The sequence below is a fragment of the Lytechinus variegatus genome, chromosome 11 (assembly GCF_018143015.1).
Source record: "Lytechinus variegatus isolate NC3 chromosome 11, Lvar_3.0, whole genome shotgun sequence".
NCBI classification, from domain to species: domain Eukaryota; kingdom Metazoa; phylum Echinodermata; class Echinoidea; order Temnopleuroida; family Toxopneustidae; genus Lytechinus; species Lytechinus variegatus.
Window position 1 is genome coordinate 11,526,216 of NC_054750.1, and position 10,023 is coordinate 11,536,238.

A 10,023-nucleotide genomic window follows, 5' to 3' on the forward strand; every position below is an offset into this window, starting at 1 on the left:
ATAATATAGTACAATTATCCTCATCTATTCCAACATTGAACTCTTATGTACATGTCGACCCAAATATAAGCCTATAGTAATAGCCTCTATCTATTCATCATATTAGATTATACTTCATGTTTTTGCTGAAAAATGTTATCATGCGCAGTATATCGATCATAGTCAAGTATGAAATTCAGACCTTTTCTGTCGAAATAACGAGTGTGATGCATGCATATTCGGTATGATATTAGATATCGTCTATCAAATAGTATGGCGTAACTTTGAACCATAGGTGGTTAATTATTATTTTTTTTTTTTGCATTCAAATTTGCAACCCCTTTCACGGCACACCTCTGAATAACGCTTAAGGGAGCAAAATATAGCTAATTGCACCCTTAAAGATGAAAAGGGTTTCTCGGGTTCAAATTTTCACCAAAATAATGTCAACGTTGTTTTTGAAGGGTGCAAAATTGCATCTTTTTCCACATTGTACACCATTGTTTTCTATGATTTCTTCATCTCAACTAAGATTAAAATATTACAGTCTTCTTCTCTTTCAAACTGTATTTATTTATTTATCTATTTATTTCTTTTTTTATTCATTCATTTATTTGTGTTTATTTGTTTATTCATTTAATGGTTTATTTCAATATTTATTCAATCATTAATTTAAAAAAAAATTGCCTGGTTCATGGTTTATTTGCTTTTTATTTACTTGATTTATTCATTATTAGTTTTCTTTCATTTATCATCATGATTATGTTATCTATTCATTTTACATGATCGATGAAATTAGAAAATGTATCAATTCATACATTTATTATTTATTAACCAATCAATCTGGCTTTATTCATTGCTTTGATTTCCTTTTTTTTCTTTAATTCTTCATTAGTGTGATTTTATTAGTCATTTCTAAATCAACTATAAAAAAACATATTCATGTTTACTACTTTTTATTGAGTCCTTCATTTTCATGTCAGTTTTCAATTTATTTTTCATTTGTATGTGATCAGTTATTGAGTCGAACTACTTAGTTGATTGATTATTGAAGTTATTATTAATACTTGTACATGTTCCTCATGCTTACCATTATTTTGTTTATTTATATATTTACACTCGACTTTCTCCCCTTACTTTTGTTGTAAAATTCCAATTCCACATCTTTTTCATTTTTTTTCTTGGTGTGTTAATAATCTACACCCTTGATTCTTTTGAGCAATCCTACCTTATTTGATTTTCTTATTTTTATTCAAAGAATCTTATCCAATTAGCGTCCATTATTGATCAATTATTATTCTTTGTATTTCAATTTACCCCCCCCCCCCTAAAAAAGGGTTCGTGATTGTCATTATGTAGCTATCTGTTTGTATCATTTCATTCATAATCATGATAATATATGGTGAACGAATAATCAATGATGTTTTATGTACATTACGCCGCCCCTTTTTTTTCTTCTTCAACGCTCGGTCTCCTGTCTGTGTATATTTTTAGGGCGTGTCTAAACCATGTCACATCCAAATAATACTGTATATTCGTGGGGGAAAACGGGTGATATATCATTTTACATTCTAAAAACAATGAGAAAATGTTTACCTAATATTTGGTAGAAAGGGAACATGCATGGCACACGCTTATTGGTCAATAAACTGTCGATAAATACAAATGTTTAGATTTTTTATTTATACTGTAAGTATTTGATACATTTCTACATAATTTGTGAATGTCCATGAAAGTACTATGTATATTTCTCAATGAATTTAGATTCATGTTACAGTTACTTCTCATTTACCCAGGACCTGTTAACACTATTTCGAGAGCACTGCATGGATCCCATTTATTGTCTGTATAATGTTAAACACGTGTTGTCTGTCCACTAATAATATTTGAAAAAGCTACAAGTTAAGAAAGAATTTTCGTTTTCTGGTCTTGTATTGTTAATATATAAGAATTTTTCGGGATGCTCAAGGAGTTGGTATGACTGTACATATTGATTGAAGGATGTAATGACCATTGTTCATGTTACTGTTTGTGGTGGTGATGTTTGTGGTGGTACAGGTGGTGGTGGTGATGATGATGATGATGATGATGATGATGATGATGGCAGCGATGGTGGTGGTGATGGTCTTGGTGGTGGTGGTGATGGTGATGATGATGATGATAATGATAATGATGATGATGGCAGCGATGGTGGTGGTGATGGTCGTGGTGGTGGTGGTGATGATGATGATGATGATGATAATGATAATGATGATGATGATGATGGCAGCGATGGTGGTGGTGATGGTGATGATGATGGCAGCGATGGTGGTGGTGGTGGTGATGATGATGATGGCAGCGATGACGGTGGTGATGGTGGTGGTGGTGTTGATGATGATGGCAGCGATGGTGGTGGTGATGGTAATGGAGGTGATGGTGATGATGATGATGATGATGGCCATAAAGATGAATGAGGCTAGTGATCAAAACATGTTAATTACCGATCAGTCCACTAATCAAAATCAATAAATCTGACAATCACTCATTCAATCAATCAATCATCAATGAATCGAGAAATCAATCAACAAATAATTCAACCTGTCAATCAACCAATCGATCAATTACCGAATCAATGCAGTCAATCAATGAACCAACCAATCGATCAATCAGTCAATCATTGTTTTTGTATTGAGTAGTTTCTATTGACAACTTCAATTCATATACAAAATAAAATATATATAAATAGAACTTTGATGTCTTTACAAATACCTTGACAACTCATAAATTAAACATCATTTTTTTCATGAATGTTGCAATTAAACACAATGTCAGAGACATCTTCCAAAATATAATTATAAATAACATTGATAATAATTATATGCATCAAGAAGAAACTTTTACAGTAAATTCAACATATTGATTTTTTAGTGTCAAATAAAAACATAACAAATTTTCCAAATACAAAAAATAAAAATAAATCATTAATAAAACCTAAACGAATTGAAGCCATCAGCATATGTATATATATATATATATGCTGATGGCTTCAATTCGTTTAGGTTTTATTAATGATTTATTTTTATTTTTTGTATTTGGAAAATCTCTCTCTTATGTTTTTATTTGACACTAAAAAAATCAATATGTAGAATTTACTGTAGAAGTTTCTTCTTGATGCATATAATTATTATCAATGTTATTTATAATTATATATTGGAATATGTCTCTGACATTGTGTTTTATATATATATATATATATATATATCTGTGTGTGTGTGAAGCTATTCATGTACAACAGCTTTGGCAACTCTTTTATTTAAATATTGTAAAGAAATGGATGAAGAGAACAATGGTAGACGTAGCTTAAATCAAGGTTCCCCAGAGCTATCTACCCTTTGGAAAAATTGGTTATGCCGAAAATATATATATATATATATACATATATATTTTTAAAACCCATCACCTCGACCTCTTCACTCAAATAAATTCAAACTCAACAACAAACTCAGCCGTGATCCCTACCCTCCCCCCTCCCTTAGACACCCCATCCCCTATTCGGTGGAGAACTGGCTCTGGGCTCCAATAAATGGTCTAATATTTAAGTTTTCCCATTTAGAGAAATGGATTGTAAGAGTCCCCCTCTTTATTGCTAATTTCTTTTCTTCTCTTTGATCTCCCTAATACTACTTTTTGTTTTAACCAATGAAGGATTTTTTTTTTAAATTCTCGGTTTTTGTAAATAAGATATTTAACTAAAATCAAGACATGATTATATAATTGATATTTACCTTTACTTTTCTCCTGCTTCCCGAAAAGAATTTCCTGCCAACTAAATTTATTTATTTCAAAATTTAAACTTCTTGCACACAGATCCCAAAGTGATTTTGAAAATTCACAAGTATAAAATAGATTTTCATACGTTTCTTCTTCATTTTCACAAAATGAGCATAAATTGGTCGAAACAAGACCAAAACGGAAAAGGTGGTGGTTAGTGTATATAATATTATGCAAGAGTTTATACTGGAACTCCCTTAATCGACTATTCAGTGTGCAATATCTTAGTGGTAAGATCAGAATTCGTTCAATCAATAAATCGATCAATCAATCAATCAAACAACCAATCAAATAAATCAACCAACCAACCAACCAACCAACCAATCAACCAACCAACCAACCAATCAATCAATCAACCAACCAATCAACCAACCAACCAACCAACCAACCAATCAATCAGTCAACCAACCAACCAATCAATCAATCAACCAATCAATCAAATAAATCAATCAACCAAGCAATCTACCAACCAATCAATCAGTCAACCAACCAACCAATCAATCAATCAATCAAACAATCAATCAAATAAATAAATCAAGCAATCAACCAACCAACCAATCAATCAACCAACCAATCAATCAAACAATCAATCAAATAAATAAATCAATCAATCAACCAACCAACCAATCAACCAACCAATCAATCAATCAATCAACCAACCAACCAATCAATCAACCAACCAACCAATCAACCAACCAATCAATCAACCAACCAACCGATCAATCAATCAATCAATCAATCAACCAAGCAATCTACCAACCAATCAATCAGTCAACCAACCAACCAATCAATCAATCAATCAAACAATCAATCAAATAAATAAATCAATCAACCAACCAACCAACCAACCAATCAACCAACCAATCAATCAATCAACCAACCAACCAATCAATCAACCAACCAACCAACCAATCAACCAACCAATCAATCAACCAACCAACCGATCAATCAATCAATCAATCAACCACGCAATCTACCAACCAATCAATCAGTCAACCAACCAATCAATCAATCAAACAATCAATCAAATAAATAAATCAATCAATCAACCAACCAACCAATCAATCAACCAACCAATCAATCAACCAACCAACCAACCAACCAATCAATCAATCAATCAACCAACCAATCAACCAACCAACCAATCAATCAATCAACCAACCAATCAATCAATCAATCAACCAACCAACCAATCAATCAACAATCAACCAACCAACCAATCAATCAACATGTCAACTAACAGATCAATCAATGAAAATAAAATTAATATTTTGATAATTTTTCAAAGCATGATATATAATATTCTTAAAGTTTATTCAATCAATTTCCAATTATAATTCACAGGTTTCTATTCTATGTATTCCATTGATTTGTCCAATTAAATCTAAAAGAATAAAATTACAAGAAAACGGCATTGATTGGGTTTTTATCAGGCAATATGCTGTCTACGAAATACAACAATCTAAAACAGATGAAGTAAACATATCTAAGAACAACAATTTGCTTTTTTTGTGCAAATAATAAGTGGAGTAATACATTTTGGCAATTGATTGATATAAACATTATTTGCATGTCTATGAATATGTTTCATGCATCATGTGCATGAAGACCACTGTTTTACTTTTATAACACATTATCCGGCCACTTATGGTACGTTTATCGCTGTCAACGTTTGAGATTCCCCCCCCCCCCCTCCTCCTCCGGGATAGTTAAGCTAAAGAGAGGATGGTGTGGGCGTCAAAGCTTCAAAGATCATGACTTTAATTTAACATATAGTAGATACCCATAATAATAAAAGTTTGACTAAGATAGCAATACGAACGAAAAACACTGACTGGCGCTTGATCGATCAAAATGCACCAATAATTAATGATCAGGATTGGCTGTATACCATTTAACGGATGATTATACAGACCTTAGTGTTGAATATCACAGCCCTGGGGCCCGTTTCATAAAGACTGTTGTAACTTTGCCACGATGGCAGCTACCATGGTTACCTTGATTTTGATTGGCTGCTGAGCCATGTTACCATGGTAACTGCCATGGCACAGTTACACTAGTTATTAATCTTTATAAAACGGGTCCCAGAACTAAACTTTAAGCGTGCAGTAAATGATTATGACGATAACGACCACGGCAAACATTCATTTATTCCTTTCTACCGTTTTAGGTTGGATCTAGGCGTTTTCAATTTCACGACGCACGACAGATTCGGGAACATAGAGAATGTATTGTCAAGTACCTCTCATGACAAAACAGTCTTTGTCGAGGGTTGGTGAATCTGAGCAGCAAGTTTCGTCCTAGAATCTACACTGTAAAAACTGTGGTGTTAAAACTGACACTAATTGGTGTTAATAGAGAACCACACCCTGAGGTGTTAAAATAACACCCTAGAGATTGAACATAACACCAAAGAGTGTAAATGTAACAACCATAGGTGTTGTAATAACACATATAGGTGCAAAAATAACTTCACCAATTTAACACCGGTGTAAAATAATTGGTGTGGTCCTCTATGTACACCAGTTAACACCACGGTTTTTGATGTGTATAGTATCTGGACAAACGGTGTATTTGCCATTTTTCGTCAGCTCCGAAACTTAGGACGAAACTGCTGTCCTGGTTCACCAATTTTCGACAAAGACCTCTCAGCTGATTTGTGTCATTTGACAGGTTTTTCCAATGCATTTTTTGCGCTCTTGAGTCCATCCCGTTACAGTTGCGAAAACATTCTAGTGTCTAAGGATTTAAATCTTTTATGTCAAACATCTAGCCAGACTTGAAGAGAAGAATAGCCGTCTGTCCGATGTAGAAGTAGGTGAAATTCTCTTTCTCGTGAGTCACATAGCTGCCGAAGTTCCGCCCGACGACGCAATGCCATGTTGAGTCGTACTTGTTGTCGAACTCCTTCTTGATGTAAGCGGCGACGTCCTTTTCAACTGGTTTGTTCTGTTTGTCAACGAGCATATCCGTGGCTAACTTGATGGCTTCTTCCTGCATTTCCTCGCCCATGTCGGCGCTTTTGACAACGGCTTTGTCCTTCTCATTGGACATTCCTGAGTACCCACGATTCATCTAGCATTGAAATGATAATTAGAAAGACAGATTTCTAAATCATTAACAGCACATTTGTACATTTGTTTTGATAAGTACTACTGAAAGTGGGTACACATGGCTAAATTGATGTTTATCACAAGTTCCTCTAAATTACGAAGATAAGACAATTAACAGTTAAAGTTGCTATTCCTGGGTGTAACAAATATAAAATTCATTACCAGAATTTGCCAAACAATATCACTTCAAAAAAAAAAAAAATTAAAAGACTTCACATCTAAGATATAAACTTGACGATTAAAGTTTGCGAAGTTCTACTGGGAATCGTGTATTTTACGGGAATGTTGTATTGCCGGGTCGCAAATGGTCGGAATATCAAACTTTAGAACAAGATTTACCTTATATGGTAACCGTAAAAGCATGTTTTTAAAAAGGCCTACATGCATATTTGTAAATCGGCATTAGATATTAACATTCGTTTTCTTTAGTCAAACATATCAACACTCACTTGCAAACCATATACTGATGGATAACTAAGCATTTGGAGCTGATGACACTGAAAAGATACTGACAGCTTTATTTTTCATAAAATGTATTACGAATTTAAGAAAAGATTTTGACTTACGATTGAATTTGTAGAAAATTGTTGACGGGTCTAAAAATAAGACAATTAAATCGAAATATTCTGAAGAGACGTTCCTTTGACGAGATTGAAATGCAGAATAAGCTTTTGAAACACATATGTCTCTTGTAGTTTATACGTGAAACTCGTTATTATCACACGAGCCGCACGCCCCCCCCCCCCCCTCCGAATCGACAGACGAATACCGACATACCTGACAGTGTAGTTGAGAAATGAAAACAATTAGTGCAAAAGAGTACAAAAGAGAATACCAACAAACCCAATTTGGTCTTAAAAGTCAAAACACACAAGAAAACTGTCTGACTTTAATGAATAGTATAGATATTGATGGAAGCTGACTCGAATTAGTACGCACTAAGAAATAGGTGTTCAAATTTTAACCCTAAGGGTTGGTACAATAGCAGCACCACCAAAGGATGCTAATTAGTGCAATTTTGCTCATTGGTGCACCTTTAAGGATGCAAATAGCTATACTAAGCACTGCCATCCTAAAGGCGCGTATCCAGGATTTTGCACTCTGGGGGCCCGACATGATTTTGACGCCCCTGTGAACTTTTCGAAAATGCCCCACTCCACCCGACAGGCAATCATAGGGGCCTTAAATGCATGTTGAATTATCTTAATTTATAACTGAAAAAAGGGTACTCGAAGAATTAATAATAATTGTGATATCTTGTTGAGCGCACATACCGTCCAGAGACGCTCATGTCGCTAGCACAGCAACAGTTCCTTTCGTTATACAAACAACAAATATAAACAAATAAAAAGAGATCTTAACAAATACAACCGAGTACATAATTTCAACAAGGAACAGTTTTGTATCACCCACCGGAATTCCTAGATTCATTCCTAGATCCTGGTGGAGGCTGGTGCCCTCCTTCCTGCAAAAATATCCACGAATGTGTTTTAATACCACTTTTTTTAAATAATAAAAGCAACCAAAAAGCATAGAATTGTAAGCACTTTGGGAATTCAGTTTAGTTTTCATCTGGGTGGTAGGCCCTCCTAAAACTACGTGTGTGGAAACTGTAATTTCTTTCCTAGGAGCGGACCCAACTTTAACCAATAGGGGGGAGGGTATATTGTTATCTACATATATATGTTTCCCGATCGGACATTTAAAGCACTGTTGGGAATCATGAACAGGATGGATATCTAACAAATCATTTTATCCGACCAAAAGCGCAAGCTGAATAATTTGATATTCTGACCTAAAATTTGGAGATTCGGGTAAGCGTGTTTGGTAATCATGAAGAGGATGAGTATCTAACAAACCATTTTATACGAGCGCAAAGCGCCAGCTGAAAATTTGAGATATTCCGACCACAAACTGGACATTCTATGCACATTTTGTGACCATAAATAGGATGGGTATCTATATAAACTATTGATGCGAGCTGAATAATTTTGATATTCTGACCCAAAATTTGGACATTCTAAGCAGTATTGGTGATCATGAAATGGATAGGTATCCAACAAATTATTTTATGCGAGCGCAAAGCGCTAGCTTAAAATTTTTGATGTTCCGACCCCAAACTGGACATTCTAAGCACATTTTGTAACCATGAAAAGGGTGGGAATCTATCTTGTGCGAGCGTGAAGCACAAGCTGAAAGTTGTTTACATTCTACCTTAAAATATGGACATTATAAGCATTTTCTGTAATCATGAACAGGATAGGCATCTAATTAATTGATGCGAGCACGAAGCGCGAACTGAAAACTTCTGTCTGATATTCCAACCCGAACCTAAAAATTCTAAACACTTTTTGTGACCATGAACAGGACGGGCTTCTGACCAAGCATGAATTTGGCGCCCCCGTCAAACAACGAATTGGCATCCCAAAGGTTGAATATGACTTTAATGCCCCACCCCCTAGGTCGAACATGAATTTGGCGCCCCTGGACAAATTGGTGCCACAAAAGTCAAATATGAATTTGCCCCCCCCCCTCCTAGGTTAAACCTGAATTTGGCGCCCCATGACAAACATCAAGTTGGCGCCCCTATGTCGAAAATCGATTCGTTGCCCCTATGTTGAACATCGATTTAGCCCCCCGCCCCCTATGTCGAACATCAATTCGGCACCCTCAAAAGGTTCAAATTTGCAACTTTTAGGGAGCAAACGAGCATTTCTTGGTGCAAATAAAAATAAAAAGGTGCATATTTGCACCTTTTTCCACTTAAGGTGTAAGATTACACCCAAAAGGATTTGTACAAAATTAATGTTCATTTAAGGTTAAAAATATTCTTAGTATGTAAAGCCCCTTTTACACCTTCATGGATAAAACAGGGATCATCCCGGACTGTCAATCCGGGGGTCATCGATATCCGTGTTACATACCGGCCACCCGGCGCCTTCCTTGATGTACCGGCATGCCAGGGGGCGTTTCATAAAGCTGTTCGTAAGTTAAGAGTGACTTTAAGAACGACTGGTGAACCTTTCTTGTGCACTAAATAATCACCAATGAAACATTTAATGGTGAATATCATCATCCACGAGAAAGGATCACCAGTCGTTTCTAAAGTCACTCTTAACTT

At 35.1% G+C, this 10,023-nt stretch overlaps 1 protein-coding gene across 1 annotated transcript; it reads right to left on the bottom strand.

The window, feature by feature from the left end:
- Window positions 1-6,469: 6,469 nt before the first annotated feature.
- On the bottom strand, window positions 6,470-6,851 carry LOC121424005 (dynein light chain 1, cytoplasmic-like). The gene has a single exon (XM_041619571.1). It carries the CDS (start codon window positions 6,841-6,843, stop codon window positions 6,559-6,561), a length of 285 nt encoding a protein of 94 aa, XP_041475505.1. The 5' UTR covers window positions 6,844-6,851; the 3' UTR covers window positions 6,470-6,558.
- Between the last annotated feature and the right edge of the window lie 3,172 nt (window positions 6,852-10,023).

What these genes read in the sequence shown, in the direction of transcription:
- LOC121424005 (XM_041619571.1), bottom strand. Translation starts at nt 6,843, where the DNA reads ATGTCCAATGAGAAGGACAAAGCCGTTGTCAAAAGCGCCGACATGGGC.